General features: G+C 32.8%; 1 protein-coding gene across 1 annotated transcript; it reads right to left on the bottom strand.

Moving 5' to 3' along the window:
• Positions 1 to 18413: 18413 nt before the first annotated feature.
• On the bottom strand, positions 18414 to 20131 carry LOC149142641 (LRR receptor-like serine/threonine-protein kinase FEI 1; the record flags this gene model as incomplete). Its single annotated transcript, XM_089451537.1, has 5 exons — positions 18414 to 18752; positions 18969 to 19102; positions 19192 to 19446; positions 19555 to 19887; positions 19987 to 20131. Coding segments are annotated over 5 exons (1086 nt in total), but the record flags the coding sequence as incomplete, so codon positions are not given.
• Positions 20132 to 23847: the final 3716 nt, after the last annotated feature.

Here is a 23847-nt window from a genome sequence, read left to right as displayed (position 1 = left end):
ACATGTAACTAATTTCCTTATAACCGCTACAACCCACTCTTCCTTGCTTGATATTTTCTTCCCTTTGATTTATTTTCCTTCATTTTCCTTTCTTCCTTCAATGTTATAGTGCTCCAAGAATATTGTAAGTGTGCAAGAGTATGAGAGAGAGCGAATAGAGAGAGACCTAGAAAATTGAACTGCCAAAAGTTTTGAACTAATCCTAAGAACCATTTTTATTAATTGAGGCCTCTATTTTCTTCACTTTCCATTATTTTCCTTCATTTTCCTCATCACATCCAACCTGTGACATTTCTCCTTACTTTTCTCCTAAATTCCTTTATTTTCATAAATACAATTCTAACTAATGCCTATTTCCTTTTCAATGTCCTTGCCATTTCATTTTCCAGTTTCCTTAGCCATAACAAACCAAATGAACACCCACACTAGGATTTTTTCCCAACTTTTAGCTTCGAATAACTGCCCCATGACCTTCATTATTATTTTTCCTTTATTAATTTTATGACATGAATTTTTAACCTGGGGATGTTACAAACCCTTCCCCCTTAGGGGAACACCATCCTCAGTGTTCAATTACACCTACAACTAGCAAGACTGATGAAAAGAAAAACATACTTCCCAAGGAGCTTTATAACTTAGCTCAATGTAATATTTACTATGACGAGTCTACAGAAAATAAAACCAACATGAAAACATAACAACCATACCGCTTATTCCATCTTTATAACATGTCTCATGGAGATATTTACATCCATATACATATATATACATATACCAAAACACGATATCAAAACATATGCCAAAATACATCTGCTCAACTGCAAAATAAGGAAGGATACGTAGCCCCCAACTAAGCAGCCATATCCCATGTAACTTCATCACACCCAAAGTGCTTCAATTTCACTTTAACTTTCTTGATTTCCTAGTTCGAGAGCATGATCATATTTCTCTACAAAATACACTAAGGTTCCGACTAGAATTCTCCTTATTGCTCCACCTACAATACAGACCTATCAATAACATTATCAACATCCTTTACATATATTTTAAGCAATGAAACATAGAAAACATGATGGACTTTCAATATCATAGGTGTCGGCACTCATTATTGGTCAATTTTTGCTTAAGGAAACTTACTTAATTCTTATATTATCCATCCATTTTCAATCACATACACCTCATTTTGATTTATTTTATGCATATTCCATTATTTAATTTTAATTTTGAAATTTCTATAAGTTTTTAAGAAAATTGACTTTCAAGTGCAATTTTTGGACAGAATCAGCAATTCCCGTAATAGTTATGTGGATATCATATTTGCAGGACACATGGGCACGATTTGGATACGTGTATGGAAATTTTGGGAACTATCACTAAGCAACTCCAATTGGTTTGGTCAAAAGAAGCTAAATCAGGCCCAACCAAAGCCAGTCAAACAAAACCAGTCGTCGAGAAAATCCCTAGGAAATAGGGCAGGTTTATGATTTCATGGGATTTTCCATATTTTTAGTGGTAGATTGGATGGATTCGAATTGGATAGATGGATATGAGTAGATATACTTGAAGGCTTATGGCATGTAGTTTTAGTATAATTTTATGTTGAGACATTTCAATTTTTCAAGTTAATTTGAAGAACTTGTTCTACTTCCATTTTTCTATACATTGGTCTAGATGGGTGATTGAATTTGCATTAGTGGATAACATCTTCAATTGTGCAAGGAAAGGGCGGAGGGCCCCCACTTCAAGCAAAGTACACTTCATTGTTAAACTAGCTTAATTTTCATGAACTAGTTTCTTCATATTTGTTTACTTGTTTTGTTTTAGATTTTCTTACCTGAATTGATGTGTGATGATTTATGTTGCTGATGAATCTTAGTCTATTTATGATTTTGATAACAAGGGACAACAAAGTGTTGAATTTGAGCCCTCCTTCTATTGAATTAATGGATCAAAACTAGAATTCATCTTTATTGTCTTCAAGAAATTTTATGCAATTTCAATTTTCTAACAATAGCATAATGATGAACGAATTTGTGATGAGGAATATCAAATATCTCTTAAGTTAGAAGTCTCCTTCATTATTTATTTATGCATCTTAAGTTGTTGTTAATTACTGATTTTTTATTTCTATTCATCAAGTGATATTATAGAATAAGGACACAAATGGATCTGTTAAGTTAAGAGCCACTTCATCTATCATATATTGCAAAAGTAAATTAGAAATTGCTTAAATAGATTTATATTTGTAATATGCACTTCCTTAATTCTTGATATTTTATCTTCTGAGCTTGGCTACATCGGGATATCCATACATTGTGGACATGACTCCAAGTTTTACAAACCTGGATTGATAATGAATATTTGTGTTAATTTGTGTTAATAAATTAGCCCAACATTTTGGCGCCGTTTCCGAGGAGGCATTCATCAACATAGTCGAATATAAGATAAAAAAATTATTCTAATTTTTTTTTGATAAAACAAAAACAATAAAAATTCAGTTATAATATATTTTTCTTAGTTATGTTTCTTTATGCCTAGAAATAGAGATTCTAAAAGTATATTTATTAAAAAAATTCGCCCATCAATACAAGTAGGACCATCAAAACTAACCACACTAGTTGCTGGTAAACCAACAATAGAGGAATTTGAGAAAAACAAAGAACATGACAAACATTAACCTTAATTGAAAGACAAACCTTGTTATACTTGGAGGTAAAAAGGAAAAAACTCCAAAAGCAACACCTTATTCAGGAAAACAAAAAGAAATTGTTAAAGTAAATCAACCCATTTTTGAGTGTATAGATCAACCTATTTTCGAAAACAAACAGCAGCCCGAATCTCAAATTGTCATCAAGATAGTTGAAGCTGTGACAGAAGAAGGGAAAGAATCTGTTATTCTTACTCCTAAACAAAGACTTGAATATGAAAGACAACAAAGAGAATTGAGAAGACAAGGAGAGGAAGAAGAAAAAAGAGGAAACGATAGAAAGAGAGAAGAGGATAGGAAAATAGAAAATGATAATGAGAAAGAAAATATTTATCATCAGGAAGCTACTTTTTTCTTTGCAATATTAGATACAAGCGCAATATTATGAGAAGATGTGAAAATGAAAAACATTCCACCTTCTGTATTGCCTATGTTTTATGGAATGTCAACAGAAGATCTTGATTCATTTATGTTTGAATTGAAAATCTTGTGTAGAAATTACGGATACACAGATGGCACACACAAACTTCGTCTCTTTCCTACTATTTTGAAATTAGTGGCATTGAAATGGTTCATGGGTTTAGGAGAGAAAACAATAACTTCTTAGCATGACATAAAGAAAATATTTCTTAAAAAGTACCAAGCCTATTGTATGACTAAGGACTTGAAAGAGGATGTTTTCAGAATGACACAACAAGAAGATGAAAGTTTAGAAGAATACTTAGAAAGATTTGCTTACAATCTACAAAAGTATAAACAACACTCGCTAAACCATGAAACCATTCAAAAAATATTTCTCAAAGGCATAAGAGATGAATACCTTGACATTCTGAATGTAATGGGCAAGGGTGACATTTAAAACTTGCTATTTAATGAAATTGCAGAACGATGTCAAAAATATTCTAGAGGAAGATCAAAAGCCAGAAGGAGAGACGTTAGTTTAAAAGCAACAAAATAAGTAGCAGGAGGGGTAACAAGAGCAAACATAGGAGGCTTGCTGGAAAACTTAGAAACTGATATTATAAGTACAATAGGGACACAAGTAGGTGTTATAAAAGCAAAGAAAAAGGAAGAAGAACAAGAAAAAACCTTATCAATCTTTTGTCGCAAATGTAGAAAGAAGCATGCATTAAGAGAATGTCCTTTAGATAGTGTTCAAGTATGTGGCCTTTGCACTGAAAACCATTCAATCGAAAATTGTCTAATGTGGAAGAAATTGCAAATGAATCTAATGGAAGAAGTACAAGGAGTAGAAGGTTTCTATTATGTGGCACCAAGAATGCCTTGGCAGCCAAGGATTCTTCAACAATTCCCTCAACAATTACCTCAACAAAACTATCAGTATCCTCCTAAAAAATCTTGCAATAACCCAATGCCATGGCATGATTTTCCTCTACAACAATATAAAATAAAACCTCCACAAGGTTGGAGAGGATATAGTTATGGAAACCAACCACCTCAACAAATATATCCTCAATAATACCAACTACAATACCAACACCAATATCAACATCCATTCCCATACCAATAGTTCCAACAATATCCACAATCCATGCCATTTCCACAAGAGAATCCTGCACCATTACTAACAAAACCACAACAACTACAACTGCCTTCAAACCAGCCTAGACCAACTCAACTACCAGCTCGTGCCCAAGTGTCCTGCAAATATGACATCCGTACATTGTGGACATGCCTCCAAATTTTACAAACCTGAATTGATAATGAATACTTGTGTTAATTTTTGTTCATAAATTATCCCAACATTTTGGCGCCATTGATGGGGAGGCATTCATCAGCCTAGTCAAATAGAAGATAAATATATATATATATATATATATATATATATATATATATATATATATATATATATATATATATATATATATATATATATATATATATATATATATATATATATATAAATTTTTTTTTATAAACAAAAACAATAAAAATTCATTTATGATATGTTTTTCTTAGTTATGTTTCTTTATGCCTATAAATAGAGATCCTAATGCTAGATTTATTAAACAAAACCCCTCATCAATAGAAGTAGGACCATGAAAACTAACTACATTGGTTGTTGGTAAACCAACAATAGAGGAATTAGAAGAAAAACAAAGAACAACACAAAGATTAACTTTAATTGAAAGATAAACCTTGTTAGCGTGAGAGGTAAAAATAAAACAAACTCCAAAAGCAACACCTACTTGAGGAAAATAGAAAGAAATTGTTAAAGTAAATCAGCCCATTTTTGACTCCATAGATCAACCTATTTTCAAAAACACACAACAACTTAAATCTCAAGTCGTCATTAAAATAGTTGAAACTATAACAAAAAAAGGGAAAGGATTTGTTATTCTTACTCCTGAACAAATACTTGAATATGAAAGACAGAAAAGAGAATGGAGAAGACAAAGAGAGGAAGAAGCAAAAAGAGAAAATAATAGAAAGAGAGAAGAGGATAGGAAAAGACAAAAGGATAATGAACAAGAAAATATTGATGATTAGGAAGCTGCTTTTGGCTTTCCAGTATTAGATACAAGCACAATATTACGAGAAGATGTGAAAATGAAAGATATTCCACCTTTTGTATTGCCCAACTTTTATGGAATGTCAACAGAAGATCATAATTCATTTATGTTTAAATTCGACATATTGTGTATAACTTATGGATACATAGATGACACACCCAAACTTCATCTCTTTCCTGCTACTTTGAAAGTAGCAACACTAAAATGGTTCATGGGTTTAGGAGAGCGAACAATAGCTTCTTCGGACGACATGAAGAAATACTTTTGAAAAAATACCAAGCCTATTGTAGGCCTAGGGACTCGAAATACGATGTTTTCAGGATGACACAACAAGAAGATGAAAGTTTAGAAGAATACTTGGAAAGATTTGCTTACAACCTACAAAAGTCTAAACAACACTCACTAAACCAAGAAACCATTCGAACAATCTTTCTCAAAGGAATAAGAGATGAATAACTTGATATTATCAATGTAATGGGTAAGGGTGACATTTCAAACTTGCCATTTAATGAAATGGCATAATTATGTCAAAATATTCTAGAGGAAGATCAAAAGCTGGAAGGAGAGATGCTACTTCATAAGCAGCAAAATCAATAGCAAGATGGGTAACAAGAGTAGATATACGAAGCTTTTTGGAAAACTTCAAAACTGATCTTCTAAGTACAATAGAGACACAAGTAGATGTTCTAAAAGAAAACAAAAAGAGAGAAGAAAAATAACAAATCTTAGCAAGCTTTTGTCCCAAATGTAGAAAAAATCGTGCATTAAGACAATGTCCTTTAGATAGTGTTCAAGTATGTGGCATTTGCCAAAAAAACCATTGAAGAGAAAACTGTCTAAGGTTGAAAGAATTGCTAATGAATCCAATGGAAGAAGTATAAGGGGGACAAGGTTTCTATTATGTGGCACCAAGAAGGCCTTGGAACCCAAGGATTCCTCAACAATTCCCTCAAAAAAGCTATCAGTATCCTCCTCAAAACTCTTGGAATACCCCAATTCCATGGCAAGCTTGGCCTCGACAACAATATCAAAGCCAACTTGCGCATGGTTGGAGGGGATATAGTTATGGAAACTAGCTACCTCAACAAATGTATCCTCAACAATACAAACAACAATACTAGCAACAATATCAACAGCCATTCTCATACCAACAATTAACCTCTGTGAATGAAAAACAAAAACACACTGCTTATTCTGATGTAAAATCCATTCTTGTCCCTGTTCCACATTCACCAAAACTCTTCTCTGTCCATACAAATGAAGTATTCTTCTTTATGCATATCATTGTTTATAAGAAAGAAATTGAAAATCGAACATTGTTTTGATTTTCATTTTTTTTTTTTATAAAAAAAATCATATCATGACTTCTCCTTTTGATTTTCATTCTTCTTATCACTCTCTTATGGTTATAAAACTCATTCATATGTCATGTTGTAGTCATTCTTTGTTCACTGGTTGTTTAATTAAGGCTACTGTGTGTGCAATTGAACTCATTGTTTTTCTCTATGTCATGACTCAACTAACCTGTCATTTTAAAATTAAAAGATATATGTTGAAATAAATACATATGGAAACATGCGCATTATAAAGTAATATAAAGTGGAAGAAATCAAAATAATTGATTTTGATGAGTTATAAATAAAAGCACATAAGAATGATACTATTGAGTGCAACGGTTATTATAATGAAAATCATGTGATGACAATACAATGCAAACAAATGTTATGAGTGTTTCAAATGAATAAGTCGTAGATAATGGAGGTAATGGATATGACGGAGAGGTATAATGACAGTTGAATGGAGATAATATGATAAACCATGCAATCAAAACTATTCAACGCAGTGATCAAAACACAATGCATAAAAATACGAGTCAGTGTTAATAAAACATATGGTATGCAAACAATACGATGACATGAGTGATATATCAGTCAAGGTCAAGGAATAAACTCTGCGACAATACTATGGGTTGGTATGTAGGACGACCACGATGGATTGAATCACAAGCATGATGGAGGCAATTAGAAAATGAAGCAAGTGGAACGGTCAAATGAAATTTAAAAATACAACAATAAATGTTTTAGAACAACATCGAGAGTTTGCATTCAAAAGAGCTTCACACATACTTTGCCATTGTTACACACAAAGCGTGGTGAAAATCGCTTTCTCTCCACCATCACAGTCATTTTGAAGGCTCAGGGATAGCAACGAAGTGTTGCATAAGCCATTAGCATGTTGTGAGCCTGAAATGAGTGGTTTCGAACCGAGAAGGAGAAGGCAAGAGATATAGTGGTTGGAAATCAGAGTGATAAGAAGGAAACCCGGAGAAGATTAAGAGATAAGTCAAGGAGACTTGTAGAGAAAGTGGAGTTAGTTGTAGAAGATCTCGTGAGAAACAAGGTAAGATCGAAACTTGATCTCCCTCAATGAATGCAACAAATGTTTTATGAGAAAATCTCGGGATTATTTTTATAAAACAAAAGTTAAACTCTGGGATATGGGAAGGGCTCCAACCTCCATTTGTCATTTGTTAAAAGTTGTCTCTGCCATCAATCAAAGAGTAATGATTTTGAAACAAAGTTTAACAAGTGCCAACCATTATGAAATATAGGTTAGTTGAGTCACGACATAGAGAAAATCAGGGAAAATCATTGCAGACAGGTAACTCGACTCAGATCGTCCACAAAATTGCCAAATTGAATAACGAAACAGAGTGCTTAAGTGAAGTTTTGATTACATGCTTTCATCGAGATTAAGTAATGAAACAAAGTTTTTTAGTGTAGTTTAGAAAACACATCGTTTCGCTGAGTTAAAATATAATGTTTAGTTGTAATTATGATTACATAAACACATGCTCTCACTAAAGATTGGGTAATGAGGCAGAATGATAACTTAAAGTCTGGTTGCATAACCACATGTTTATACCAAATTGATCAACGAAACATAGGATTGAACTTGTATTTGAATGCATAAACAAATGAATTTGTTGAATAAACAGTGAAATATTTATGGTTGATTGCATAAAAAGTAAGTTCAAATTGTATAAAGAGTGAGTTAAATTGCATCAAAGAGTGGGTTCAAATTGCGTGTTCGATTGCATGGACAGTAGATTTGATTGCACACACAGCGCCCTTAGTTAAACAAGCAATGAGAGAATAAATGACTCTAGTTTTACATATGAATGACTTTTATAACCATAAGAGAGTGATAAGAAGAATGAAAATCTAAAGGAGAAGTCATGATATGATTTTGTTTTTATAAAAAAAAAAATCAAAATCGAAACAAAGCTCAATTTTAAATTTCTTTCTTATAAACATTGATACACCTAAAGAGGAATACTTCATTTGTATAGACAATAGAGTTTTTGTGAAAGTGGAACAGAGCCAAGAATGGATTTTACATCAGAACAATGATTCATTGTTGCAGAAAAATAGAGACAAAGAAAATTGGCTTTATCATTCCAAAGAACATAAGCAGAAAGGTGCACCCTCTTACAAACTGAATCAAAAAGGATTTTTATGCATGAATGGTTGTTATTTTCATTATTAAAAATGAAGTGAATGACAGTAGAAGTGTATATCGACTAGTTTTCAGAAAATATGACCACCAGAATAGAGACAAAATTTTGAATCGAGCAATGGAAGAAGGAAACAATAGAAAAATTGAATCAAGCAGGGCTTATAAGGTTTTTAGAGAGGTTTAATGGACACAATGAGGGTATAACGAGAGAATTTTTGAATAACTATACTCAGGAGAAAACAAGGGTAGGAAACCTAATCATTCTAGGGACTCATGAATACATCTCCCAAGCATTATACCTTCCACTCGCAGTGGAAAATTATCACAAAGGTCTACATTTCAAGGACAAAGCATGGAATTTCTTCTTCAAGAAAAATAGAAAGGGAGACTTTGACAGAGACAAAGGCATACCAAGGGAGTGATTCAATGAGCCATGGGGAGAATTAGTCTTGATTATTCAAAAATTCGTCACTTGTGATAGGGGACATAGTGTGGCACATTTGTATCATATCAGGCTACTCCAACACATTAAGGGAGAGGTCAAAATAAACTTGCCATATTTATTCTCCCAAAGTCTAATTAAGGTTATAGAATTAGTAAGAAATGAGAAAAAACCAAGAGAAGCTCAAATTTATCATCAAGGACTAATAAAAATTCTAGTAGGGCATCAAGTAAAAACTCAGGGTATAATTTCGGTAGATTTTTATTCCAAAACTAGTATCAATAACAGGTCATTGAGGAACATAACAAAATAGAGCATGAAATAAGGAGCATTATGAATTCACCACTTTATCCGAGAACCATGTCTATGAAGCAAACCAACACTGTTATGGTTGAAAATGAAACATCCATCATATCCACTCCTAGGAGGCTTAGGAGGAATAGCCCAATAGAAACAATAGCAAGGACCAAGAAGTACAAATTGCAGAAACATGTTCTACAGAGAAATAGGTAGGGGATATAATTGAAAGATTAGAAATAGAATCTCTAGAGAAAGATTCATATTTTGATGATGTGGAAGCCACAAAATTTGCAAAAGACATGTAGGAACTTGAAAAAGAGTTACAATTGAGCAAAATCAAATAATTAACAGACCAACTAGAAATAAACAAGATTCTGGAAAAGCAGTTGAAGAAGGAAAATAAGGTGTGCAAGAAAAGTAACTCAAAGTTAGTTAAGGAGAATGAAAAATTAACTGAAGAAATAGGAAAACTAACGAAAAATAATGATATACTTTGCAAATAGGCATTCAAGTGGCTTAACGAAAAGAACATGTGGAAACACAAATATGAAAAACAAAAGGTCAATGACCTATGTATAAAGAAGAACACAACACGTGGATAGATTATGTGTTAGAAGCAACACAATAGGAGACATCAGGGTCAGGAACATGATTGACAATAGGGATCAGGAGATACAAGAGGAAGAAACAAGCATGAAGATATGTTTGAGAATCAACAAGGAGGAGATGTCGGCCCTCATTTTTGGTCCATTTTTGCTTAAGGAAAGTTACTTAATTCTTATATTATCCATCCATTTTCCATCACGTCCACCTCATTTTGATGTATTTTATGCATACTAAGGTATTTAATTTTAATTTTGCAATTTCTAGAAGTTTTTATGAAAAATGAATTTCAAGTGCAATTTTTGGACAGAAACAGAAATTGCCGTAATAGCTATATGGATGTCATATTTGTAGGACACCTGGGCATGAGATAGATACATGTATGGAAAAATTTGGAACTACGACTAAACTAACTCCAATTGGTTTGGTCAAAACAAGCTAAATTAGGCTCGGTCAAAGCTGGTCAAACAAGACGAGTCATCTAGAAAAACCCTAGGAAATACGGCAGTTTTATGATTTCATGGGATTGTGCATATTTTTAGTTATATATTGGATGGATTCGACTTGGATATATGGATATGTGTAGATATAGTTGTTATAGAGACTTTAGATCAGTTTGTTTCATGATATTCAATTTAAGCCAAAAGTTTGAAGGCTTATGGCATATAGTTTTTGTATAATTTTATGTTGAGACATTTAAATATTTGAAGTTAATTTGAAGAACTTGTTCTACTTCAATTTTGATTTTCATTGGTGTGGATGGGTGACTGAAGTTGTAGTAGTTGATAACATCTTCGAGTGTGTAAGGTAAGGGTGGAGGTTCCCCATTCCAAGCTAAGTACACTTCATTGTTAAACTAGCTTAATTTTCATAAACTAGCTGCTTCATATTTATTTACTTGTTTTGTTTCATATTTTCTTACTTGAATTGATGTGTGATGATTTATGTTGCTGATGAATATTATTTTGTTTATCATTTTCATAAGAAAGGACAACAAAGTGTTGAAGTTGAACCCTCCTTCTATTGAATTAATGGATCAAAACTAGAATTTATCTTTATTGTGTTCAAGCAGTTTCATGCAATTTCAATTTTCTAACAATAGCATAATGATGAATGAATTTGTGATGAGGAATATCAAAGATCTCTTAAGTTTCGAGTCTCATTCGTTATTTATTTCTGGATCTTAAGTTGTTGTTAATAAATGATTTTTTTATTTCTATTCATCAAGTGATATTGTAAAAGAAGGACACAAATCGACCTCTTAAGTTAAGAGCCACTTCATCTCTCGTATATTGTAGAAGTGAATTAGAAGTCGTTAAAATAGATTTATATTTGTAATATTTACATCCTTAATTCTTCATATTTTATCTTCTAAGATTGGCTACATCTGATATCCATAGATTGTGGACATGCCTCCAAGTTTTATAAACTTGGATTGATAATGAATACTTTTGTTAATTTGTGTTAATAAATTAGCCAAACAATACGCAATAAAATTATGTAGTCCATTGGTTCAATCTTCTCGAGTATTTCGAAAGGCCCACAATACCAAGTTGCACTACAAGAAAAAAGGACATTGGTGAGAGGCAAAGAATGTCACCATAAACTCATTGGTGACAGTAAAAAGAGCCTTCGTCACCAAAAATTGAACGTCACATTCAAAGTCCATCACCAATATTGATTTATAATGACGGATAGCGACCATCACTATTTCATATGTGAAATGGTGACAGACCATAGCCTCTGCCACCAAAAATTGAACGTCACGAAACGTGGCATCGCTAAAAGTATAGGTGTTGTAGTGACATTCAATGTCCATCACCAATAATGATTTATAATGATGGATACTGACCGTCACCATTTCATATGAGAAATGGTGATGGACCATGGCCTCTATCACCAAAAAATGAACCTCACCAAAGGTGGCATCACCAAAAGTATAGATGTTATGATGACATTCAAGGTCAGTCACGAATATTGATTATAATGGCGAATAGTGATCATCACCACTTCATATGATCAAAAATGATTTATTGTGATGGATCTTTCATGGAAGTCACTATTGGTGCATATATATAGTGACGTTCATTGACTATCACTAAAAGCCGCATTGCCAAAAGTATATGTGTTGTGGTGACAGTCAAGGTATGTTATGAATAATGACTATAATGATGGACATCAACCATCATCATTTCATATCAACAAAAAAAATATATGGTTATGAACCTTTGAGGGTCGTCACAATTGTTGTGTATATATGGTGGCGTTCGTTGACCATCACCATTTCATATTTTGGTGAGGGTCGAAAAATGTCACCAAAGCTCATTAGTGATGGTCAAAAGATCCTCCATCACCAAACATTTATGATCTCCATTCCATATGGATGTCAGGGCATGATGGAAGCAAACCACCAACCTTCTGCTTGTAAAGAAGGTGCTCTTCCATTGATCTAGAACCCTTTAAAGATTTAGACTTTTAAAAACTAGACCTTGAAATTTCATAAATTGTAAATGCTACAACTTCCAATAAATTAAAGTCTCGGCAATATTTTACTAAAAAACAAAGCAACATCGAAGTTGCAGGTCGCTACCTAATGGTTATGGAAGTTATGAAAAATGGGTGGAGGGAAAAGTAGTTATGTATAAGAGAATCAATATTTTCAGTTGAATATTGAATTATAAGTGAAACTCTAAAGACATTTATATTCCATAACTGACCTATAACTGGAAAATCCACCAAATATTGCAAAGGAAATGTCATAAGTGGATATCATATAGAAGAAGAATATTAATGAAGACATATGAAATATGCTATAAGTTGAGTGAAATAAAAATCTCAATGTTGTTGTTGTTTGGTGTTTAAATATCTCAATGATATATAAACTTCTATGCAAATGTGACATGGATCTCCGAAAACCATGAATGATATATATATATATATATCCCCTTTTCATAAACCAACATGCAATTTGTAATTTCACAAGTCCGCACTCAAAACACGATAGCAACCAACAAATAAAGGAAATTGACTCGACAGAAAGCAATAACTTCACCATCATTCTTGAGCTTCTTCTATTTATTCGAATTTGACTCATGACATTATTTATCTGAAAAGAAATCAAAATCATCGCTAGTATTAAATTCATCCAACACGGAAATTGGATATCTCACTCACATCTGTGTTTTTATTTCATGCCTGAAAACCATGGAGTTTTCGATCGATAGTAGAATAAGATGTGTGCCTCCTTCTCAAGAAAACATTCCTTATTAGCCATTGTTACCTGACAAAAACCAAAGAGACAACACAATATAAGTGTACACAAAATCCTCTACCAAAATATAATCATAACTTAGCAAATAAGTCTTAAATATGTTCTTAATTAATAAACTTTGTATTTGGAAATATTGTTTCTTTAGATTTAAAAAAGACTAGGTTGTACAACACTTCTATCAATTTATCTAGGAAATTATATCATAGCATATGTCACACAATAGCAATCTATAGTACCTAAAATAAAAATAAAAAATTTCTCAAGAAAATAGATTTAGGAAAGAGCTTTGAAAACTATAAGTTTGTCATCAAACCTTTAATTAATTCAACAACAAACTAGTTTGAGTTTGAAAATAAAAATCATTCATAGGAAACGAATAGGACAATGGCAGTTTTTATTAGTACAAATAAATATGGAAACACTATTGCCATTGCAGATAGCTGAAATTTGGGCAGTGGTCTAACAGTTAGACCCTATTTGCGAGCAAGACTGATCAATACCATCATTTTTTTTCATGCCTATGTTGTGTCTCTAGATCCGGATCAGATAGCTTGCCATTCCCAAGTTCTACCTTTCAAGTACTAATTTTGTTTGTTTTGTTTTTATTTGTTTTGTCAAGAGAATTAGGTGTTTTGTTCCAAAGATTCTTGCAATAAGGTTTTCCTACGTCAGAAGATGGTTCAATGAGATGAGGAATTAGATAGTGTAACTAAGGAGATCTTTTCAGACTAAAGAACATTTAAGTGAGAATTCATACCACTCCATGTTAGAAGAAAATAAGAGAATGTGTGACACATGTGGATGTATGGGAATGTTGGCACCTCTAGTCATGTTAAATAAGGGCTCTCTTGTTTAAGACAAGAGGCCTACTTTCCTCCACTAGCCATATTAAATTGTGTAGAAAGCACAATTATTATTTTTTTGGGTGGAGGAAAAATATTGCTGCCTATCTCTATTTTCCTAGCATTTTTTGAAAAGCACATCAAAATGCATCTAAAATATGTATAGTGTAGTCATTCATCTACTTTGAAACATAGTGCATAGGGGAAACCACTTTAGGAATTTTTGAGACTCTTGCTAGACACAAATGGGCTTGTAGTTATACATGTCCATCAGCAATACCCCAAGAATTTAAACAAGATGAAGCTTTGAATAGAACCCTCCATTAGGCACCAACTAAATTACGTGTAATTATGATACAATTTTTTTGTTCCCCCCTTAAAATGAACATTCTACAACCTGCAATGAGTAGAAAAAGATAAAGAGGAGGATTGACCATTGAGAAGCTTGTAATTGCTGGGAGTTAAAATGTTGACATACTTTGTAGCCATGATGAACCAAAGGAAACATGTCACAAATACCTTTGCAATGGGTAAGATTGCAAACTTTAGCATTTTAAAGGTGGATTTTGAGTCATTCCCAATTTTTTAGAATCATTGCTCGAAGAAGTCCTTAAAATATACAAATAAAATTTAGTTTTTTTCCTATCATCTTTGCTCGTAACTCCTTACTTCATGTTAATCTCGTTCACTACAATCCAAACACTCTTTGTCTAATTTCCACTAGAAGCTGATATAGATCCACATAATGGTCTCAGCTTCCATCGGTCGTGAGTACAAACAATCGTCAATCATGCGAAAATGAAAATAAAATCTATTATCTCAATAACATGCCAAAGCAGAGCGTGTAAGCATGAAACTTATATAGAAGTATATTCATTTATTTAAGGGAAAAAATAGTAAGAAAAAAGCAATGTAACCCATGTAGGACACAATCCAGTCCAAGTTAATATAGTTGAAAAGTTATCAAACTCATGCAACAACTATATATTGAAATAGGTGCAAGAATTATAAGGAATCTACATATCTTGAAAATTCAGTTATTCAATAATCACAATTTTATCAATACATTTTCATGCAAATGGTTGATGCAAAAAAAATATAGCGAAATTAAATTTGCTCGAAAAACCATTCAGTGTTAATAAATTTTATTATGTGTCAGCTATCTGTCGAAAATTTGAAATTAATGAACATAAAACTTTTTTTTGATACAAATAGAAGCACAATTATGAATATACTATTGGTAATTGATCTAATATGCTCTAGATTCTGATGTAGTCTCTAGACAATTTTTATACATATTGAGAAGATGTTGTCAAAGACAGTGACTAGAAAACATGGCCATGGCCCAACAATGTCTACACATCATGCAACTAAGAGTTAAACTGCAAATGAAAAGTGTCACACAATGTAGGATTATTTTTCAAAGTTGTTCATGATGGGCTACTCAAGAAGGCAAAATCACGAGATTTCTTGTCTAAAGAGCAACCATATATTTGTAGATTTTGCATAATGCTTCGAACTATGAGACAATGATATAAGTACACACATAATGGCTACAATTTTTATTCACTTTCTACACTTTTTATTTTCCTCTTCAATTACATAGATTATTAATTCCATAAGTTTAGAGACTTAGCACATGTAGATGAAAACTTTGCCTCTTCAAAGGGACAAGAAAAAATTTCTCACCAAATCTTAGAATAGTCATACAAAAAGATAAGTAATAATCCATATGGGAAGCAAATTCTCTTACCATTCAATCATATTTTGTAGTGTCACAAATCTTCCTAATTTTGTGAAAATCGGACATAGTAGAAACAAGGCCGCATAGCTAGCATTCTCTAATGCTTGTTTTGATTATTGAATTTAAAGTTAGCAAATTAAATGTGCTTTAATGTATAAGATAAATAAAAGAAATTTGGTTAATGAATAGAAAATTTAAAACACAAAATTCTTGCAAACCAAATCTTTCCAAAAGATACTCACAAACTCTATGTCTCCATCATATGACACATGAAAATTCATGTATATTGGATACAAATAGCCTTATGGTGGGCGAGGACAAAGATGTGATTTTCTGACCTTAGTAAAAAGTGGATCCCACTTAACACACACTGCAAACCAAAAATATGTTAAAAATGATGGACAAAACCTTATATACCCAAAAATGATAGGTGCACCCACATACTAAGTACAATTAAGTTATCTCTAACAAATTCAGAGAAGTGAAACTTAAATGAAAAATCTCAAAGCAACTTCGAAAGAAGCCTATTATGAATTTGTGTCATTTGTAGTTTTACAATTAACCTTCCAATTTTATTCATAGTCAAATACTTATTATTTTCAAAATAGACTTTAAATCCATTTTGTACTAATTATTTAATATTAATTATAGTATATTAATATTATGAACACAATATACATTAGTGTTTCTTTCTCCACCTTTTGGTTTTAATATTAATGCTTTTGTTACCCAAGTTGGCTACCTTTTATTGTTTCCCAATTTTATTTCTAGCTATGGAAATTCATTTATGTTTGCAAACGTAACGTTGTTTTTACAACCACTATTTAAAAACCACACTTCTTTTAAACTTTATTCTGCAACATTGCAAGTAATATACATTAAATCACTATTTTCATACATATTTTCTGCTGGAAAAATTGTATTCTTCTTATTTATGTCAAATTGTTTTTTTTGCATTCAATTGCATAATACCAAATTTTTGACAATAATGACATTTTATATGCGATTTCTCATACATTTGACCTTGGACATGATATTTCTGGTTATGACTCATGAGTATGACTACCACCTCTCTGCTTACAAAGAAATTAAAACAATGTTCTGTTTTTATGACAATTGTTGGTTTCTTCTCCATTGTGGTTGTGAGTTCTTCCTCTTGCAAATATTCTTCCATCTTTATTATTAGTTCATCTCCTCTTATACCTCTTAAATTTGTAACTTATTTTATTTTATTATAATGAGGAAATCCTGAACTTTTTGTTTGTCGTTTTATTTCTTTACTGTAGGGCGAGATCCATGCATGCCTTGGGATTGTGAATTTTTTTTATATAGCTTATATATTTCAAGATACAGTAGTAAAGAAACATATGGAAAAACACAAACGATTACAACAATAATTAATATATGTTTCAGAGTGCTTCTTAGATGAAAAAACCATATTTGTCACAACACCTAAGAAGCACTATTGAACATATAATACGTATTGTTGTAAATGTTTCTATCTTTGCATATGTTTCTTTACTTCTGTGTCTCTGCAAGATAGACCATATTAAAAAAAATATCCAAAATCCCAACACAGGCAAGAATCTATTGCACATACATAGTAGTAAAAAAGCTTGTCATGTTTTTTTTTTAATATAAACAAGTTTAAACTTTATATAAGTAATCCTGGGTACACTCATTGACAATAATCTTAATAAAATTACTATTTTCAAAACTGGAATAAGTCTTACCATTTTGAAAACTATAAGAGCATGCGCCGTAAGCTTTGCATTATTTTTTATTGCGACTTTAGTATCATGTAAAAAAGAGAATAGTCGTTCGACTGAAGGCGCAATCTCAAACACTCTGTAATCATATAAATGTTTTGCATAACTCAATGACTTTTTATGGTTTTATTGAAGATGTGTTGAAGGGGACAGACATATTTCGACGATTGCTAATACAAAATTGGTTAGAAAGATCTTAAACCCTAGTTTGCCAGCATTTGATTTCGTTCCATTCCATGATTTCTTCACTAAGGCTTCCTACTCCTCTGTAAAATCCCTCGGTCGTACGTTTGTAATTTTCTTCTCCTTCCAATATGGATGTTAATACCTACATTCAACCAATATGGATGTTTTATTGAGAAAATTTGGCCAATAGAACTGTGTTATCGAAGAAATAATTAAAGATTTTCTACGGTTAAAAACTATTATATCAATTGAAAGTAAAACTCACATTTGATTCTGAAAAATACCTACTCATACAAATATACCTGACTACCTTCGTTTAAAGTGATGGAAAGGCTTTGCATTATAACAGAATACTCTGCCACTATTAGTCTAAGACTCAAAAGCACTGAGTGATTTATCTGCAGGGAGCCACTGGCTCCCAAACATAACAAGTGAAGATGTAAACAATTTATGGCCAATAGCCCCGAGAAAAGAAGTTAGTTGCCAAAATGGGTAATATATACAAGAAAACTAGAACAAAACAACCGAGGGCGTAAAGAGTTTATGGCCAATAGCCCGGAAATGAGAAGTTAGTTGCCAAAATGGGTATGGAAAGCCTGGGATTGAATTCATCCCGTCACTCTGAATTAGATACATAAAAGTCACTAGGGCATGGAGACATAGTCTCTGCTTCTAGCATTTGAACAACTTGGTTCATTGTTGGACGTTCTTGAGGATTGGAAGCTATGCACCTCACAATGATTTGTAGAACAGCCTCCATGCTTTCTTTGCAAGTGTAATCACAACGTGTATCAACAATTTCTTCCAGCCTATTTTCCCTCAGTAGTGTGTTCACCTGCATTTGAAATAGAGATAAATATCAATGATAGTGTATTCTATTCTATTATATCAATGAAGTTGTATTCTCTCTACACTCCATTAGAAATGCAGCTGTCTAATCAAATAAATTTTCATAACTAACTATTTTAATATCAAATTATCATTATTATGATACAATGATAAATTTAAAATTAAATTATTATTACTATGGGGAAAGGAAAATATAACTTACCCATCCAACAACATTCAAACCTTTGACTACAAATGATTGGTCTGTTGGCCGTTTGCCGCTAAGCAACTCTAGCAGAACAACTCCAAAGCTGTACACATCAGATTTCTCTGTTGCTCGCCCACTTTGCAGATACTCTGTCAATTGGACCAAGATATATGACTACCTATAGTGATACAAAATCTCTAAATCCTGTGAAGGGGATAGAAGTAAAGGAAATCAGTACCTGGTGCCAAGTAGCCAAATGTGCCAGCTACAATGGTGGTCACATGTGTCTCATCGTCTTCCAAGAGTTTTGCAAGACCGAAATCTGATACATGTGACTCCAAATTGTCACCCAGCAATATATTGTTGGACTTTACATCACGATGTACAATGCGAGGATAGCAATCATGGTGCAGATAAGCCAGACCTCGAGCTGCTCCAATTGCTATTTTTAATCGAGCACTCCATTCTAGAGTTGAATCTGTTTCTCTATGTTCTGGACAACATTGAAAATATTGTGACAGACATTAAAATCAGAACTAGTCATCTTTAAGGATTCCATGAAAAGTAAAATTCGACAAATTGGTGTTGTCAATATACTAACCATGTAGTAACTCGTCTAAGCTTCCCAGAGGCAAGTAGTCATAGATAAGAAGTTTGGCTGATGGAGAATTGCAATAACCACGCAAATTCACAAGGTTTCTATGCTTGATGCTTCCCAAAATCTCAAGCTCTCTTTCAAACAGGCGATCTGATCTTACCCCGTTGTTCAGAGTTTTCTTCACTGCAAACGCACTATTGTCATCCATCACCAATTTGTACATGGTACCAAAGCCTCCAGACCCAATGATATCAGTATCATCAAGTGTTTCAATTCTCTTTATTATATCCTGGGATGTATACGGCAGATCTCCATGGAACATGACCAGCTTAGCATCTATGATATAGCACATTCCAGAGAACTTTTTATCAATTACACGCCTGAATAGGTTAATGCAAGTTTAAAGAGCTTGGAAAAATATACTTATTTGCATACCTGTTTCCTGCAAGAGCTGCTGCTCCATTTTTGTGTAAGGTTGCTTGGCCATGTCATTCTTGCACAAAAAATAGTACCATAAGAAGAACAGAAGCAAAACTAGAGTCATGCCCATTGTCACCATTGCTCCAATAGGAATTCCATTTGAAATTCACCCTGACGGCTTAGTTGATGCTGATAACATCAATAGTAAGAATTCAGTAAAACAAAGTGAAAATATATCAAGCTAAAGTTCCAAATTTCCCATTACAATACGCAACAACAATAGCACAAGGGTGAAATCAAATTCAAGACACGTGGCAGGGAAAGTGAAAATGAACATATAAGAGACCAATGTGAAGCCTTGGAGGTATCACCTGGATCTACATCACAATATGAGTCTGGTATTAAAATGGGAAATCCCAATGACTTCTTGCAAAGTGTGTCCAATTGTTGACCGCATGAATCCAAGTTATTGACAAACCTAAAATTCACATCCAAGAAGTGATTCTCTTAGATTTTAAAACAATAAAAATGTTTCAAAAATTCAGAGCGCAAAATATTGAAATTTAACATAAGCAAGTTTAAATCTTATATAAATAATCTCGGCTACACTCATTGACAATAATCTTAATAAAATTACTATTTTCAAATTTGGAATAAGTCTTTCCATTTTGAAAACTGTAAGAGAATGCGCCTTAACCTTTGCATTCTTTTCGATTCAGACGTCAGTATCATGTAAAAATGAGGAGCCGTTTAGCCGAAGGTGCAATCTTAAACACTTTCTAACCAAATAAATGTTTTGCATAACTCAATGAATTTTTATTATTTTATTGAAGAAGATTTGTTGAGGGGAACAAATAGATTTTCGTGATTCCTAATACAAAATTACCTTAGAAAGAAATTAAACCTTAGTTCGGCAATATTTTATTTCATGTCATTCAATGATTTCTTAACTAGGGCTTCCTCCTCCTCTGTAAAAGCCCTCGTCCGTACATTTGTAATCTTTCTTCTCCTTCCAATATGGATGTTACTACCTACATTCAACCAATATTGAAATTTAACATAACGAAGTTTAAACTTTATATAAATAATCTCGGCTATACTCATTGACAATAATTTTAATAAAATTACTATTTTCAAAACTGGAATAAGTCTTACCATTTTGAAAACTGTCAGAGAATGCGCCTTAAGCTTTGCATTCTTTTCGATTCAGACGTCAGTGTCATGTAAAAATGAGAAGAGCCGTTTAGCTGAAGGTGCAATCTCAAACACTTTGTAACCAAATAAATGTTTTGCATAACTCAATGAGTTTTTATGGTTTTATGGAAGAAGATTTGTTGAGGGGAACAAATAGATTTTCGTGATTCCTAATACAAAATTACCTTAGAAAGAAATTAAACCCTTTTTCGGCAATATTTTATTTCATGTCATTCAATGATTTCTTAACTAGGGCTTTCTGCTCCTCTGTAAAAGCCCTCGTCCATACATTTGTAATTTTTCTTCTCCTTCCAATATGGATGTTACTACATACATTCAACCAATATGGATGTTTTGTTGAGAAAATTTTGCCAATAGAAATGTGTTATAGAAGAAATAATTATAGATTCCAGAAATCCTATTGCAGCCAATGATGTATTCTCGAGAGCATAATCGAGATAAGGAAATAATGGGAGAACTAGCCCTCTTACCATCCCATCATCCGCAATCACTATTGGAGGCAAAACCAGATCTTTAACTTTATCCTATAGCTCTGGGAGAGTTATTATGAGTTTGGCTTTCGAATCGTGGACCTGTTTGGGTACTTCCATGACGGTACACACCACGATCACTATTAAATAAATACATAAAAAGGAAAAGAGTCATTACATAGTTATATACATTTTTTATACATCAAATCCCTTGATCGGGCATCTCACCTATTACGAGGAGCCATGATAGCTGTATCCACGAAGGCTTCGAGAGAGTTCCTTACGAAAACTCAACTCAAATTTCGTAAGTAAACCCTCAGGCTGGAAAATGCACAATTGCTTGAGAGTAGCTTCCGGAGAGGATGAGGGTAGTTCCTCTAACTTCCACGTCAAATATGAGCTGTCAATCTGAACTCAGCGCATGGAATCCCTTTTTTTGTGGCATCCCACTAATTACGAGAATCCTGACAGTTGTATCCACTAAAGGTTCAAGAGTGTTCCTGATGAGGAATTGACACAATGGTTGTCATACCCATTCTATCAATGCAATTGGCGGGGAGAAGCATCATTACACAATAAGACCCCAAAAGAGATAACCAATGAGAAGCTTAGAAATAAATTTAAAATAATAATAAAAATAAAAATAAAAATTATTTTTATAAATTTAACATTATAACATGGTTGTTTAATTTTTGGCCAGCCCTCGAACTAATTGAATTTCAACTCATTTTAGAATGGGTATATCCACTGCTGAGATAGGGATAATCAACTAAAAGAAAAGTACACAAAAAAAACAACAAAGTTTGTGAAGAAAGAAAAGAAAATTAAAAATAGTCAAAACAACAACACATATAGACATGCATCCACAACTTGATACAATTTTCCACCAAACTAAAACACTTACCTAGAGAGGTACCGGTTCATGCTAAATCTTGATGGGGCCTTTAGGGTCGAAGCATGAAGATCTAGGAATAATGGAGTAATAATGCATCAGAATGATAGTATCATTTTTGCTTTCTCCATTGGCATATCAAACAAAAGCTGGATTTGAGGCTCCAATTCAGGGACTAACTTATGTACTGAATAAGGAAATCATACACTCGATATTAAAAGAGACTTTACGCTCGAGTAGTTGGGTTTTAGATAAATGGTGTATCAGAGATTGGAGTATTCAATATGTCTTCAAGGAAATTAGGTGTTTTGTTGCAAATATTATTTTAATAAGGTTTTTCTATGTAACAATATGGTACAATAAAAAGAGGAACCAGATATGTAACTACTTAGATCATTTACGACTAAAGCAAATTTAAGTGATAATTCATACCACTCCATGTTGAAAGAAAATAAGGGAATGTGTGGCACAAGTGCATGTATGGGAATACGGGCACCTCTAGTCATGTTATATATAAAAATTCTTCAAACTTGCTAGCTCACCATGGCATGGTGGCATCACATCCATGATACAAGTGCCAGGAAGAGACTGTATCATGTGTGGTGGCCTAAGATTATAAAAGGTGGAGAAAACAGGGGATTGAGAATGAATGGATTTTAATGAAGGGGATTTCCATAAGGAAGTTGAGGCTTCTACGAATATTGAGTTTAAACGCAAAATTCTATAGAAGATCATAAAGGATAATGATGCAAAATCCATAAATGGAAAAATCACAGACCTAGAGGACAACATAACAAATGACAACCTAGATATTAATAATAAACTGAACCATTTCAATATTGACCAAGGTATTGGTAGTTCAACTATATAAGACAGTTAAGGGGGTGTAGCAAACATCAGAGCTAGACTCTTCAGAAATGATGGATGAGAGCCAAGGTAGCATGCCATCATATTCACAACTAAAATATGAAGAGGCCTCTTCATTTTTAAATTTAGTTATAGGATTATTGTTCTTTGAACTTTGATGAGTTTTGCCAAATAAGTTTTAGAAATTACAATGGAACCTAACCTTATACAATTTGTTTTGATTTTACAAAATGGAAGTGGATCCTTTATCTCCTTTTCATTTTTATTTTGGTTATTGGATGCAATTTGATACTATGGATTTCTACGAATTATTAAGTGTTATAGTTAATTTTTAGGTTTATCTATGACTCTAGTCTAATGGACCATGTTTGGCACAGCACAAAATAATTCAACAAAATTACTAAAAGGAAGGGGAGTGAAATGAAAAAGTTT

This window comes from Pinus tabuliformis, chromosome X, assembly GCF_031772625.1.
Source record: "Pinus tabuliformis cultivar Carrire ecotype Pingquan chromosome X, CPIR1, whole genome shotgun sequence".
NCBI classification, from domain to species: Eukaryota; Viridiplantae; Streptophyta; class Pinopsida; order Pinales; family Pinaceae; genus Pinus; species Pinus tabuliformis.
This window is presented reverse-complemented; position numbering and strand designations above follow the sequence as displayed.